The sequence below is a fragment of the Thamnophis sirtalis genome, unplaced genomic scaffold, assembly GCF_051295495.1.
Source record: "Thamnophis sirtalis isolate CommonGarterSnake01/CBP01778 unplaced genomic scaffold, rThaSir2_p1.2 scaffold_13, whole genome shotgun sequence".
In the NCBI taxonomy this organism is placed as follows: Eukaryota; Metazoa; Chordata; class Lepidosauria; order Squamata; family Natricidae; genus Thamnophis; species Thamnophis sirtalis.
The window spans coordinates 9,721,044-9,737,473 of NW_028261393.1; the positions used below are offsets into that span (position 1 = coordinate 9,721,044).

The following is a 16,430-nucleotide window of genomic DNA, read 5'->3' on the forward strand; positions in this document are numbered from 1 at the left end:
CTAAGCAGGGGGTTGGACTAGAAGACCTCCAAGGTCCCTTCCAACTCTGTTATTCTATTCTAAAACTAGATTTAAAGTTTGACTGCATGTCAGAGTCAATTTGGTTGCTTTCTATAGTCTATCCATTTGCAAAGAGCTAGGACCGAGCTGTCCTTTGCCCATTGCTCTTTGCCTACGTGTCTTGGTTGAGAAACTTGCTGAACATTAAAGAGAACGATGAAAAGGCAAATCTACCTGTTTATGATGTTATAATGTACAGTACATTCACAGGTCAGTTATTATCTCAAACAGTTTTGCAGATGGCAAACAGGTCTCACTAAGCCATAAAAGCAACGGATAAGCCGTAACAATCGAAGCAATATGGGTTCGTATCTGAACTCAACAGCAGAGAGAGCAATGGAGAAGATGGAAAGCTGTTGTGATGCGGTGGCGCAGTGGTTAAATGCAGCACTGCAGGCTACCTCATCTGACTGCAGTTCTGCAGCTCGGCTGTTCAAATCTCACCGGCTCAGGGTTGACTCAGCCTTCCATCCTTCCGAGGTGGATAAAATGAGGACCCGGATTGTTGTTGGGGGCAATATGCTGACTCTGTAAACCGCTTAGAGAGGGCTGAAAGCCCTATGAAGCGGTATATAAGTCTAACTGCTATTGCTATCACCCTAGAAAACAAGACAGATGAGTTCTAGTCCTGCCTTAGACATGAAGGCAGCTAAATGACTTTGGGCCAGTCACTCTCTCCTGGCCCGAAGAAGCCAGCAATGGCAAACCATTTCTGAAAAAAACTTCCAAAGAAAACTTCTGGGACTAGTCTAGGCCGGCCACCAGGAATCTACATTGTCCTGAAGACACCAAAACAAACAAACAAAAAAGATGATCATTACCTAATAAATTGAATTGAATTGAATATGGAAAAGGCGAAACATTGAAGGAAAAGGTAAAGTATACCTTGAGAAGATAAAAGAGAAGAATTCACACACTTCCTGTCAGGACCTCTCCATTAGATAATCAGGAAAGAAGACCACGAGACTCCATGTGTAGAAATCAAGTGTACTTTTACTAATTATAAATGATTAAAGGCATAGCGTAGCGAAGTCTGATTATTTAGGCGCGAAAGCGATGGATATATAGAATAGCCCATTCCCTACCCCTTGGCATCACAGTTACAGTCCAATCATAATTCTCTCAAGTGTCAGGTGTGAGATAACTTCAAAAGGCATCACGAAGATGGAATGTCGGTGCCGTTAGTCCTGGCGGGAATCTCCCACGCATGCGTAGTCCGATAGGCAGCTGAACTACAGAACCTTCCTCCAGCACAATGAGTAACCCCTCCCAAATACCATGCCCACCCTCCCCGTTTCATGGCAGCCGAAGCAACAGCAAAGCAGAGGCTGACACTTCCTCACCCAACAATTTTGATGAGACTTTTGAAAGGCTATTTGTGCCCAGCAAACTGTTGGACAGATACTTTCTCCTGACGTGAGCTGTGTGAAATGACCATCATGATGAGAAATGGTTGGGACAACTTGCTGAAAGGGTCACTGGGGGAGAGGGGGAAATGGATACATGTTTCCTTATCCCATAGAAGAAATAAGATTACAGCTGTTGAGCAAGGTCATCCCCCTTTTTTCTAGGCACCACACCTAGTATTAATCTAGCTGGGTTATTCATTGTCTAATTCTTCGTCCTATGGACTTACCACCACCTAGGACTGGAAGTCACACTGGAAAATAATTCTACTGAAGAACCATTTGCAAATTCTAAGAGGTCCACTAGAAACATTTGACGGTGGAAAACACAACAGCCTTCCATCAGCAGATGAGTTGTTGGAGTGTGGAGAGCGGAGGAAGGAGTTTTGCTGGCCATCGATTGAGTAAATATTAGTGATTGGTTGACTGAAGAAGGAGAACCAGGAAATCCAAAATCTGACACCATGAATCCACCACCGTACTTGGGAAAGGAGCACCTTTCAATTCCTGCTCCGGACTATCCTGCTGGACCACCACACCCTATGGATAATACGACACCTTCTGCCATGCCACCCCCATACCAAACTTTTTACATATCCCCTGATGCAGGACCCCATCAAGGTCTCTTTGTTCCACCTCAGCAAGCTGTAATCATCACCCCATCCCAGCCAACTAATGAACCCGATTTTTTTGCCTACTCCATCTTCACCATGCTTTGCTGCTTTCTACCCCTAGGTATCACTGCCTTGATTTTCTCAATACAGGTGAGCATTGAGAGGGGGGAGTTGTGGTGGGGGAAGGACAGAAAGAGGCTGGGGAGAACATAATGGAAGTTGCAAAAGAGATGCTTTGGTGTATAGGATCCAAGATAAAAAGGTAAGTGAAGAGACAAGGAAGATATTAAGGACTAACATTCACTGTCTTTTGTCCCTGAAATTAGACCACAGCAAGGGCAACTTACGCTAAGGAGAGAGAGAGAAAGGGAGAGAAAGGGAGAGAAAGGAAGAGACGGAGGGAGGGAGGGAGAGAGAGAGAGGGAGAAGGGGAGAGAGAGAGAATTTGGGACTGAGTTCCTAGGAAAAATATTGTACAGACATTTTAATGTTTATTTACCTCCTTCAGTAAGAGAATCTCAGCAAGTGCTGTAAAACCACTGCCAAAATTCAGCCTAATGTTCATTTTGGAAGGGTGATATGAATTTACAGGCAGCCTTCTGCGGATGAGAATTATTAGGGCTTTAGCATGTATTCGTTTTAAATGCAATGGTTTTAAAAGTCATTAAGACTTTAGAGTAGGTTGCAGGCTCCAGGGCCTTTCCCAGATCTCTCAAGCCGTGTTTCTTAACCTCGGCAACTTTAAGATGTGAGGCTGTATTGTTGCAGAAAATGAAAGGGCTTTAGACTTCTCAGGATACAGGAAAAGTTTATTTGGCAGCCAACCTTCATTATCGAAGCAAGCGTTCTTATACATTCTCAAAAGCATTGCAACATGGAAATACTTAACAGATTTCTTAGTGGTCACCTTGAGGAGAAAACCTTATAAGGAGATGAGGGTCTTACCTCTTTTGTTTATGGAGTACGTGTCATTAACAAACTTTAATTGAACCTTGGACTTTTGACATGGGTTTTGACATAGGCTTTTGATATAGGGACATCTTGTGGTTAGGCACCTGCTTCCTGTTCTTTTCAAGCTGCAACTCTGCCTATGTGGCTTTAATATAGAAGTAAAAGGGCTCTAAGAGGCTATCCAGCCTGACCCAGTAGGTTTCACACTTAATGTCCAAATCTCACTTTACGTCCAGCTTTAGTATCTTTCTGCATCAAAAAAGAAAGTTGGAAGTTACTGCTTTTTGTTTCTTTGCTTTTTTAATTTTCACCTCTTCCCTCACTTTATCTCCTCTATCCCCTTTCTTTCCATTTTTCTCCGTTGTCTTTATTTCTGTTTGCGTTTTACATTAAAAATATATTTTAAAAAAACAATATCTGGCTGAGGAATTCTGGGAATTGAACCACACATCTTAAAGTTGCTGAGCTCCAGAAACACTGCTCTGGATGATGAATCTGGAGGACACAGGGCTGAAAAAGCTGACATTAAATTAAGTTTAAAGGTTGTCCCAAAAAGAGACAACTAAACTTTCTGGTTTTTTTTTCTTTAAAGACGCTTCGCTTTTTCAGAGATGAAGAAGCTTCTTTTTTTTATTAAACAGTTTTAATAGATTTTACAAATATTTCCCCTTCCCCTTCCCTACCCCCGCCCCAACCCTACCCCGCCTCCAACCCTCCCTCTCTCCAACCTCCCAGAGCAAAATACAGGGTATAAACATTTAACAATCATACACTAACATAAGCTAACTAACTTTAGCATCCTATCTCCTCTTGTACTTTAACTCTCCTTTCATTAAGCTAACTTTAGATAAATTGTAACACTCCTTGTTCATTCATTCATAAGCTAGTTGAAATTTCTTAGTTCGATATTTATTTTGAATGTAGTCAATCCATCTTCTCCATTCCAGCTTGTATTTCTCTTTTGAGTGGTCCTTCAAATATGCTGAGATTTTGGCCATCTCTGCTAAATTTACTATTTTTAACATCCATTTTTGAATAGTAGGCAATTCTTCCTTCTTCCACTACTGCGCCACCAACAATCTTGCTGCCATTGTTAAGTTCAGAATCAAATTAGTCTCTATAACTGTACAGTCTGTAATTATACCTAACAAGAACAACTGGGGAGTGAACTTTATCCTCTTTTTAAGAATATTTTGAATAATCCACCATATTTTTATCCAAAATGCTTTAACTTTTTTACAAGTCCACCATATATGATAATACGTAGCATCAGTACAATTACATCTCCAGCATTTAGATTGTAAATTCTGATATATACAAGCTAACTTTTTGGGATTTAAATGCCATCCATAAAACATCTTATAAAAATTATCTCTCAAGTTTTGAGCTTGCGTAAATTTTACGTTTCTTACCCAAATTTTTTCCCATGTTTCCATCATTATTGGTTCCTCAAAATTTTGTGCCCATTTTATCATATAGTCTTTCACTATGTTTCAGAATCTATTTCTATCAGTATATTATACAACCTTTTTATATGCATTTGACTCTGGTCCCTAATTTGTTTTACCAAATTATCCTCATTTTGCATGATACCAATTTTCTGGTCTTTTTTCCATCTAGCCTGTAGCTGTCCATATTGAAACCAGGTTTGAATTACCCTTTCCTCTCTTAGTACATTCAAAGGCTTTAACTGTGGTACACCTCTTTCTATGTTAAGAAGCTCTCTATATGTGATTACATCCTGTTTTTGTTCTATACTTATATTCTCATGTCAAATATTTATTTTATTTCTTAAAAAAAAACACAAATATTTCATCATTTGTCAATCATTAAGACATTGAAGCACAATTTTTTTGTGTGTGCCCCTCCCTCCCTCCACCCCCCAACCCCCCTCCTCCTCCCCCCCCCCGACTTCCCAGAACCCGTACACGGTATGGATTTTTAACTAACACAGTCTAAAATCTATTGAGAAAAAAGAAATAAAGAAATTAATGACATTCTACATTGACCTTAGCTTCTTCTTACTGAACTAACTTTTAACAGTTTAAATCATTTCTGATCTTAAGCATAGGCTAACTGGAATTTCTTGGTCCCGTATTTATTTTGTATATAGTCAATCCATTTTTTCCAGTCTCGTTTATATCTCTCATTTGAATGATCTTTAAGATATGCCGATATTTTAGCCATCTCGGCTAAATTTGTCACTTTCAATGTCCATTCTTGGATTGTAGGCAAGTCTTCCTTCTTCCAATATTGCGCCACCAACAGTCTTGCTGCAGTTATCAGGTGCAGAATCAAATTAGTCTCTACCACTGTAAAGTCAGTACATATACCTAGTAAAAATAACTGAGGAATAAACTTTATCCTTCTTTTAAAAATAGCTGATAATTATATTCTCTATCGCATGTCTGGGTACTACCCACATAGGTATCTTATTATTTAACTTATATTGATATTTTTTCCAGACACGCAGTAGAACATTCCTTAAAATATGGCTTTTAAAAATCTTGTCCACCTTCTTATCATATATTAAATAAGCATGCCAACCATATACCAAATCATATCCCTCAATATTCAATATTCTATCCTCTGTTAAGTTAATCCAGTCACTAATTGTTGATAAAACTACTGCTTCATAGTATAGATGAAGAAGCTTTTTGAATGAGAAGTGAAGCATCTTCAAAGAAGAACCAGAAAGTCCAGTTGCCCCTTGCAAAAGCACCTTTGGGACAACCATGACTGGATGACTCATCTATGGAGATTCTCAACCATTAGCCTGGATGACTGAGAATCTCCATAGATGAGTTTAAGGTTCTTCATTTTAAAAACAGGAACAACCATTTGTAGAAATGCTTGTTTAGCTATCTATTGAGCCAGATTCTATTGACTCTTATCGTTTCCCAGAAACTTTTATATTGGCTCTTTATCTATCAAAGCAAGCTTTACAAAGATGTGAACTATGGACTTCGGTTCTGCCAGTCCCTGGTGATAAGAATCTTGGCACTCGTGACAACAGACTTCTTCCCTGGCAGGAACAACAGAAGTTCTGGGTACTTACTCAGGATGTACAATTCCTGCATGTGAAATATTATTCAGTACAATTTCATCATAAATTCCATTTTTTTTCCCCCTGCAGACTCAGCAAGCTAACAAACGTGGTGACAGAACAGCCGCTCGGCGACTCTCCATATTAACCCGCTCCTTCGCCCATACAGCCCTGGGGGTTGGAATCCTATTAATACTCTTTTTAATCACTATAATTGCAATCAATTTAATTGGAATCTATCACTTCTAAGAAGCTTCATCTGACTCAACTCATCAGAACAGATTCCCCAGAAGAGGGCTTCCGCTGTTGTTTGAATGGTATCACAAAATTAACAAACTCTGGGCTGGCTCACTTGTGCCAGTGAATCTCGTGATTTTCATACTCTCGGTTCTGTGATCATCAAAGATATGTTTGCCATACGTTGCATTGTTCTTGAGGGGACATCAGTAGGCTGGAAAGAACCATCTATTAAAAGATTTGCTCTCTGTGTCTCATATTCAGTGTAGGTTTTGCGATCCAGCATGGAAATAGTCGGCACCGTGCAAGGCGGTTTTAAATCTGCTCCTTTCACGAAGAGGCAGGCGTATTTGAAAGCAAGCAAACGAAAAGAGGGAGCTGCTTTAATGAGGTTGTCAAGTTTGAAGCAAACTTGGCTGATGCCATCTTTTGCTGCCTCATAGTTGTGGAGAACTGGGGGGGAATGAGGGAGGGAGTAGATAGACTGGCTAGTAGTCATAACAAAAAGCTTTCTCGTGGGAACCAAGGTCGCCCCAACAGGTGACAGTTGATGGAGGAGAGGAGCCCGTCAAAAGCCTTCATTGGAAAATGTGACTTGGGACACTGGGGGAGGGAAACAATTGGTTTTTTTTTTAATTGTGCTACAAATGACAGGAAACTTTCAGAGTTGGCTTTCACTAGCTGTGCCGATATGATGTGCTCTATAAACATGTTCTTTGACGAACCTGCTTGCCTTGGAGTTCTGCTTTCAATGAGTGCGTTGCTTGGAATGCTGACAGATTCTGGCCATTTTCTACTCTCTCACTTCTTACTTATTCAGCTTGTGCAGGGTGATGAACTGAATAGGATATCTCTAGGATGAGTTCTGCCATCTTCGGGATGAATCCAGACCTTTCCTGGCTCCTTCAGGCAACTGAGGATGTGTTGCTGGGCTACAGCCAGGAAGTGAGCATGCCCCGTCTCCAAATTGCCTTTCAGGGGAGACGATTATTCAGAAATAAAATGCCATAGAGTAGGGGTCAAATTTAAGGCCCATATGGCGGTTCCGGCCTGGTCTGGTCTGCAGGGCCGCCTTGGAAACAGTGAAGGACTGGCCCCTGGTGCCTCTGCAGAGATGGGCTGCTGGGGGTTCATAGGGGTTTGGGAGAACCTCTAGCTAAAATTCTGTACAGTTTAGAGAACCCTCAAATCCCACTCCTGGCTGGCCCCACCCATGCCACGCCTCCCAGGAGTCCTCATGTGACCCGTTTTGGATGCAGGTAAATGCAGGGTGCACACCAGAGGTGGGTTCCTACCAGTTCGCACCTATTCGGTAGAACTGGTTCGTCAAATCTACCGAACCGGTTAGAAGAGGTTTCACCAGTGGACCCAGAAAGCAGGCCACACCTACAGAAGAGGTTCTGAAAATTTTTGGAACCCACCACTGGTCCTTGGATATGATTATTCTACACTATCATGCTCATATTTCTAATACTCAGTGCCTCTGTGAAAGCTAAGGATGACTACTGCGTTTGTGGTGCAATCAGAACATTGCGTGTGTTGACGTTGTTTTAATGCAAACCAAAGATGCCTTTAAAAAAGAAGTTTACATCCTATTCTTATGCATGCCAGTGCTGTGTGTGAGGTAATTTAAGGTGGTTCTGACAAGTGTCGTCGGCATCTTCATATCCGGCCACATGGGTGGCAAGCCACTCCCACAAAGAAGGCCCCACCCACAGAGTAGGTTCGAACAATTTTTGAAACCCACCACTGGTGCACACAGAGCATCCGGCAAGGGCATAAATGCCCTCCCGCACCATAATGCGGTAGGCCGATTAGGCCAAGCCCACCATCGCCACACCCACCCAGCAACTGGGCAGAGAACCCCTTTCTAAAAATTTTGAAGCCCACCCCTGTGCCTCTGCCAGCAAAAAATGGATATTGGTAGGGCTGTGTATAGCCCTCTTGAGCTCTGTTTTAGCTGACAGTGGATTGCAGGAGGCTATCGCAGCCGAAAATGGAGCTCAGGAGCCTGTTTTCACTGGCAGAGAGCTCAGGCCACCAAAGGCACCCCTGACATGAGTGACATCAAGCTGGCCACACCCACCCAGGCCATACACACACCCCATCTGCCCCGCTCCCATGGTCAAACACAACCCTGATGGGGACCTCAATGAAATCGAGTTTGACACCCCTGCCATAGAACAAAATAGATGACAAGAACCTCTTTCAGTCCATATTCAGTTTATTGTATTTGTATTTATTTATTGTATTTATATGCCGCCCTTTTCCCCCGAAGGGGACTCATATTCAAGTCAGTGCAAGGGACGGAAACAGAGTTAGTCCCTATGTTCCATTACCATCAGTGGAACATGTTTAATTGTGTGAAACTAAATTCGGGCAACAAGCTTTTAGGTCACCCTTGGGGTTTCAAGAGTTTTAAGAGCACGCTTTAGTTTTCCTCTTCAAAGGTAGAAGTTAAGGTCAGATATGCAAATGTCACTGTTGAGAGATCACCGACTGTTTTCCCAGCAGCTTCGTGACTGATTGCTTTTGGAGTTTGGGAAATTCCAAACTTGCAAACCCAGAGGTTAATAGGCAATGAGCAAGGTAGAAAGTGCAGCTGTGTGTGTGTGTGTGTGTGTGTGTGTGTGTGTGTGTGTGTGTGTGTGTTGCATTTGTGCTGATAAATAAATAAAGGGAGACTAGTATAGATCTATTTCAAGCTATTTAGCTCTTATCTGCTAGCCATACCCTTACTGGGAATCGAACAATATTTGGGCATACCAGGGGTTGTGACACAACACACACACACACAGAGAGACACACACATATATATGTGTGTGTGTGTGTGTGTGCGTGCGTGCTGTGCTTTGTGTTAGAGGGCTGTCTTTCCAAAACCCAAGCTTTGACCTAATTACGCATGTTTCCTGTTCTTGAATAATAGCATTACCCCCGTTTTAAGAAACCCTCTGTTGAGAGGTCCTTTAGTGCTCTCTGAGGTTGCTTGTTTTCTTGCAAGACATGTCATTACCCAAACTTGACAAGATCAACATTCCAGGTAAGTTTGCTGGCATTCCCCAAAAATATAAGATCTCCACCAATCCACCCTCAACTTTCAGGAAAACGACAGAGAAATGTAAGCAACACGCTAACGTAACACCCACATTACACCTATCCTCCGCGAGCTGCACTGGTTACCGATTGGTCTCCGGATACGCTTCAAGGTGCTAGTCGTCACTTATAAAGCCCTTCATGGTATTGGACCTGGGTACTTGAGAGACCGCCTGCTGCCAATTACCTCCCAAAGGCCCATTAGATCCCACAGATTAGGCCTCCTCCGGGTTCCATCTACTGGCCAATGTCATCTGGCTACTACCCAGGGGAGGGCCTTCTCTGTGGCTGCTCTGGCCCTTTGGAACGAACTCCCCACAGAGATTCGGACCCTCACCTCTCTCCAGGCTTTCCGTAAAGCCGTTAAAACCTGGCTGTGCAGGCAGGCCTGGGGTTGATGAGTTCCCTTCCCCTCTCAAACCGTGTGACTGTTGATTGTCTTTTAAATTCCCTTGTACCTTCTTTGTTGTATTTCCTTTGTGTTTACCCCTCCCCCCCCCCTTGGGTTTGTGAGCTGCCCTGAGTCCCTCAGGGAATAGGGCGGCATATAAATAAAATAAACCTTCAAACCTTCAATAGCTTTGAATTGCCTGTATATAGTGCAGCGATGGCAAACCTTTTTTGGCTCGCGTGCCATAAGTGGGGGAAGCGCTGGGGGGGGGTCATGCGTGGGCATGCCGCATCCATAATGCAATGCACGACACACACACATCAGTGTGCATGCTTGCATGACAGGCGCGACACCCCATTTTTTTTGCATGCCTTTTTCACCCTCCCCAGGCTCCAGAGGCTTTATAGGAGCCTGGGGAGGGTGAAAACAGCCTCCCCCGCCCCCCCTCCCGGAGGCTCTCCAGAGGCTTCAGGAGCTTTCCTGAAGCCTCCGGAGCGCAAAAAACTGGCTCTACAGGCAAACCAGAAGTTCGGGAACGGACTTCTGGTTTGCTCCTAGAGCCGTATTTAATCGTCAGGGACCTTCAGGAGGCTTCCCTGAAGGCTCCGGAGGACTAAAAACAGCCCTACGAGCAAACCGGAAGTGACTGCCAGTTTGCCTGTTGGGTAGTTTTTCATCCTCCGGAAGCATCCCTGAAGGCTCTGGAGGGCTTAAAACGGCCCTACGAGCAAACTGGAAGTCCATTCACAAACTTCTGGTTTGCCCTTAGGACTGGGTTTTTTTTGCACTCTGGAGAGCCTCCAGGGAGGGAGGGAGAGGCTATTTTCACCCTCCCCAAGCGCCTATAAAGCCTCTGGAGCCTAGGGAGGGCGCAAAATGACTTTAAAAAAAGGCTCAACTCAGCTGGTCAGCACATGCATGCGCACTGGCCAGGTGACAGGGCAACACCTCGCGTGCCCTGCCAAATGGCTCCAGGTACCATAGGCTCACCATCCCAGATATAGTGTTTACATTTGAAAGCTAAAGTGACTTCCGGTTTGTCTGTTGGGTCATTTTTCATCCTCCGGAGGTTTCCCTGAAGGCTCTGGAGGGCTTAAACCGGCCCTACGAGCAAACTGGAAATCCATTCCCAAACTTCTGGTTGGCCCTTAGGGCTGTTTTTTTGCACTCCAGAGGCTTCAGGGAAGTTCCTGAAGCCTCATGAGGGCCTCCGGGGAGGACAGGGGAGGCTGTTTTCACCCTCCCCGGGTTCCTATAAAGCCTCTGGAGCCTAGGGAGGGAGAAAAATGACTTTAAAAAATGCTCAACTCCTAGGCTCACCATCCCAGATATAGTGTTTACATTTGAAAGCTAAAGTACGCATTAGAATTGCTGTGACCTTCGTCTTTTTTCCCCCCCTGATAATAAACTGAATTCAAAAGGAGATTTATTCCTTCGCAGCCTGTTTTCTGTCCTGATAGTGGCTAACAAGATCCGACACTCACAATTATAAACCCAGAGACTGCAATCCCCACCAACGATGAAGGATGTGGACATTTGTATGAGAAAGGAGGGGAAATGTGCAGCTTCGCAAAAGCATAAAGTATCTGATCTGATGTTGTAATAGCAAAACAAACCTTAGAGAACATTTAAAACCTAAATAGTCAGCCCCAGGAGCATATTAGAGCATTGCCAGATGGATGCAGTTGAGCAATCAGCACAAAGCACTTGTATTATGCCATGCTTTTACAATTGAATTTGAAGAAAAACATAAAATTTTTATTACTGCTGTAATCCGGTTAGGAATCCTTGCTTTATTCTAGCAGGCTGTTTATTCCAGAATTTTCTAACTAAAAGCAACCAATGAAAATCCTCCAGAAAACCTACTGGGATGGCATGACAATCTCTGGCGACCACCCGGAGGAGAGCCTTCTCTGTGGCTGCTCCGACCCTCTGGAACGAGCTCCCCGTGGAGATTCGAACCCTCACCACCCTCCAGGCCTTTCTCAAAGCCCTTAAAACCTGGCTGTTCCGACAGGCCTGGGGCTAAAGAGCTTTCCCCCCCCCCTCGAATGGTATGATTGTTGTGTGCTTTTAAATTGTGTATTGTTCTGTTCGTCTTTTTTATTCCTTATCTGTACCCCCTTCCTTGACTTGGATTGTGAGCCGCCCTGAGTCCCCTTAGGGGAAAAGGGCGGCATAGAAATATAATAAATTCAATTCAATTCTCTATATTAAACTGCCTTGGAAGAAGGAGATGTCACTTAGCAAATTGCCGCAAATTGTTTTAACAGACCTCTGCCCTCTGTTAATCTTAAAGGCCAACAATGAAAAGACTATCTCTTTCTTTAGGCACAAAAAGAATAGAACAGAATGCTTTGTTTTTTTTATTTCAAATGAAAATTGCCATGTCTAAGCTGCAAAAATCTAGACCACCACTAGATGGCAACCAAGTAAAACCGGAAGTTCTTTCTTTGCTGCCATCTAGTGACAATGTGGGGTTCTGCAATCTAGATATGGTGTCCTGTGATTATAAACCTGCCAGCATTTTTCCTAATAGCTTCAAATTATGCTTGGCAGTTTCCTTAATAGCTTGACCAATCTGGCAAGCACCACTGCTGCAATACAATTCAGTATTTGAGTTCGGGCCAAATTACATAAAATCAGATCACGTCAATTAATCTTGCAACCACCAAGTTCCAAAAGGTAAATTACATTTAGATGTCGGTTATAAGTGGGATTTGTTTTAGAAGCATGCTCCTTTATCGAGCTACCAAATGTTCTACATATGTCCATCCAGGATCACAACATTCCATATCCCGATTCATGCATTCATTGCCCGCTCCTAAATTCCACGCAAATGCATTGTTTCAAGCTGTAGATGATATTGTGAAATTCAGCCCAGCCCCCAAAGAAGAACCTTGACAGCACTGTTCGTGTTTTTACAAAGGACAGTGAAGGCGACTTCTGGAGAGCACATCCAGCGCATCCAGCCTCTGTCTGGCCAATAAATATATTCATTACTCAGACAAGCTGACAGTGTTAACAAAGCAGACATGGGGAAAGAAAACAGCTGCATTTTCAGAATGAGAAAAGTCTGATAGTGTTGACTAGGAGAGATGGAAAGAAACCATGAGACTGCTCATAAGAGATGACTCAAGAAAGGGGGAACATGGTGCATTAGGAAAGTTGGAGAGATGATGTTGGCCAAAATAAAAAAAAGGTTCCACCACAAAACCGCAGTAGACTAAAGCGCGCTCGACGAAAGCACGTACCTGATGTCATCACAGCGCGACGAAAACAGCACGCTGTGAGCGGTAAAGTTAAAATTAATGCGTAAACCTAAACCTAACCGCCCCAAACCTAATCCTAATCCTAAACCTAACCCTAAACCTAACCCTTAACCTAACGCTAAACCTAACGCTAACCCTTAAACTAACCCTAAACCTAACCCTAACGCTTAACGTAACCCTAAACCTAAACCTAACCCTTAACCTAACCCTAACACTAAACCTAAACCTAACCCTTACCTTTACGTGAATCGGCTTGCTTTAAAAACGCTTTTTAAAGCGCCCTTTTTTCTCCGCGGTCGTATTTGTCACGCTGTTGATGACGTCAGGTACGCGCTTTAATCGGGCGCGCTTTAGTGGACTGCGGTTTTGTTGTGCCACGAAAAAAAAAAGTCCTTCATGATGAAGGTAATAATTTGATTTGATTTGATTTGATTTATTGCATTTCTATGCCGCCCTATTCCCGGAGGGACTCAGGGCGGCTCACAAACCAAAGTAAGGGGGGAATACAAACGGACAAACAACTACAAACAATTTAAAAAAAACACTCAACAACCACACAATTCGAGCGGGGGCGGGGCACCCGTCAGCCCCAGGCCTGTCGGAACAACCAGGTTTTAAGGGCTTTGCGGAAAGCCTGAAGGGTGGTGAGGGTCCGAATCTCCACGGGGAGCTCGTTCCAGAGAGACCCAGAGCAGCATGGTTGCTACTTCAAAACTCATCCCTCCTTGGGAAACAGTCCCATGGAGAACTTCATGCAATCCATCCACTTGACCATCATTCAAGGTAGGATATGAGATACTTCCACTCTGAAGAAGCTTCTTGGATGAGAAGCTAAACATCTTCAAATTTTAGCAAGGGGTTCTCTGCTGGCTGGATGGGTGTGGGCATGGTCTAGTCAGCCTCCTGCACCACAACAGGGGGGGGGGGCTTTTTGCCTTCCCCGGGCTTCCTTTGAGCCTCCGGGAGGGCAAAAACAGCCTCCCCAGGCAACAGAGGCCTTCTGGAGGCCTTCCTGAACTTCCAATAGGTCCGTTTTTGGCCCTCCCCAACCCTTTGTACATGCCCTGCACTTACTTGTGTCCAAATCAGGCCATGTGGGGACTCCTGGGAGAGGCGGGGTGGGTGGGGCCAGCCAGGAGTGGGATTTTGGGGTTCTCTGAACTGCACAGAACCTTAGCTAGAGGTTCTCCTGAATCCCTGTGAACTTCCAGTAGCCTAACCCTGGTTCACCTGGGAACACCCAAGAACTTGTCCTTCACTGTAGTCTGTGCAGAACTTTGGATGGCTGGACCATGGGTTAGGCAGCTGACAATCAGCTTGAAGATCTGATCTACTCCAGCTTCCTCGTGGATGGTTCTTTCCTATAACTGGCAAAGAAGACTACCCCTTTTGCCAATGCTTTGAGGAGGCTATGGGTGAGCAATTATTCGACTAAAATGGTGTCTATGAAATTTTCTGGATTTCAGCAAGGCTGCCTACTCCATAACCCAAGATCTAATACACATGAATTATATTAGTATAATTCTAAGTGGGAAGTGCAGCGCTATAGAAAAAGGAAAGAAAAAGACGGCATGACACGGATGGCATTTTCAGAAAAGTCAGACATATTTGTTAATAGAGGCTGGCGTTTATTCTTCAGAAATGATTGCTGGAAATATTGCCCAACTAATTCATTCAAGGGCAGTTACCCTGGCAGGACATACAGTATAAATAAAGAGCAAGGACAGATAAAAAAGCTAGAGCTGATAGATGTGGTTGGTTTATTTATTTATTTGGGATATATTTTATATAACCACCCATCTCAAAAAAAAAAATGTGACTCTGGGCAGTGTACAAATATAACAATTAAAACTGCATAACAATCTAAAAAGAATCAAGCACTAAATAAACCAAATTTGCTACCTAGATAGATAGCTAAACTTCATCTAAATAAACTTCATCCACATTGCCTTCAGAAATTAGGCAGACCCCCTTCACATTTGTCAATGTTGTTACGCTGCAGCCCGATTCTACAGCTATTGAAATTCATTTTTTTCCTCCTTAATCTACACTCAGCATCCCATAATTACAGCATGAAAACAGAAATTTAGAAGTGTCTGTACATTTCTAGAAACTGGGAGACAGTGAGTTCTAGTCCAGCCTTAGGCACGATGAACCCAGATGGGTCGCCTTGGGCCAGCCCTTTCCTCTCTTCTTCTTTAGGAAGAAGGCAACGGCAAACCATTTTCCAAAATCTTTGGCCAAAAAAAAAAAAAACCCACAAGGACGAGTTTATGTAGTCATCAGCAATCCACACCAACTCAAACTATAAATACTAAATAAAATAGTCAACCTTTCCAAGAGGTTCTGTTAGACTCTGGTTTGAAATAGGACACAGAGAAGAGCAGAATGGGTTTGTCTCTCTGATCTAGGAGGAAAGGTTCACCGACAAATGGGCGCACGACAAAAGCGCGGCAAGAAAACTGCGAGGTCGAAATCACACCCACAACAGCACGCCGACAAAAGGGCGCCATCAACAAACAACGTGAAAACAAGGTAATAACCCTAAACCTAACCCTAAACCTAACCCTAAACCTAATCCTAACCCTAAACCTAAACCTAAACCTAACCCTAAACCTAACCCTAAACCTAACCCTAACCCTAAACCTAACCCTAAACCTAACCCTAAGCCTAACCCTAAACCTAACCCTAAACCTAACCCTAAACCTAACCCTAACCCTAACCCTAACCCTTAACCTAACCCTAATCGTGCTTTTACCGTGGGCGCGGTTTTGTCAGCGCGCTGTTGTGCGTGCATTTGTCGGGTCACAGGAGGAAACACAGTAATAAAGTTGACGGCTTCATAAAATCATAGAATCATAGGGCTGGAAGGAACCCTGGAAATCTTCTAATCCAGGGATCAGCAACCTTAAACACTCAAAGAGCCATTTGGACCCATTTCCCACAGAAGAAAAAACCACCGGGAGCCACAAAATCCTTCCCGTACCTGACCATTTTCTGAGCAGCCACGGAACTAGCAAATGTAGTTGAATTAAAGGTTCTGTTTTCTTATGAAACTTTTATTTTCTTGGATTTATCCATGGTTGGCCTACCGGGGGTCAAAAAGCTCAATAAATTGCATGCCAGTGGGTGTCACACATTGTTGGTTGTGGTGCGTATTTTGAGCAAGAGGGAGCCGCAGCAGAGGGATGAAAGAGCCACATGCAGCTCCAGAGCCGCGGGTTGCTGGCCCCTGTTCTAGTCCAATCCCTTGCCTAAGGCAGGAGACCTTATACCATCCTGAATAAATGGCTATCCAATCTTTTCTTGAAAACCTCCAGCAATAGAACAACCACAGACTCTGTGGTGGGGAAACAGGAC

The 16,430-nt window shown here is 43.6% G+C and overlaps 2 protein-coding genes across 2 annotated transcripts in view; one reads left to right on the forward strand and one right to left on the reverse strand.

Moving 5' to 3' along the window:
• LOC106546465 (neural cell adhesion molecule 2) overlaps positions 1-16,430 on the reverse strand; it is a 56,421-nt gene that overhangs the window by 33,676 nt on the left and 6,315 nt on the right. The gene's annotated exons all lie outside the window — the stretch shown is intronic.
• On the forward strand, positions 1,680-7,038 carry LOC148043027 (uncharacterized). The gene is made up of 2 exons (XM_087727573.1): positions 1,680-2,230; positions 6,168-7,038. The coding sequence occupies exons 1-2, from the start codon at positions 1,931-1,933 to the stop codon at positions 6,324-6,326; spliced, it is 459 nt and encodes a 152-aa protein (XP_087583699.1). The 5' UTR covers positions 1,680-1,930; the 3' UTR covers positions 6,327-7,038.

Bases quoted from the DNA above. Each gene is read 5' to 3' on its own strand.
- LOC148043027 (XM_087727573.1), top strand. From the start codon at position 1,931: ATGAATCCACCACCGTACTTGGGAAAGGAGCACCTTTCAATTCCTGCT. The intron at 2,231-6,167 runs GTGAGCATTGAG...TTCCCCCTGCAG, and splicing joins CCTTGATTTTCTCAATACAG to ACTCAGCAAGCTAACAAACG.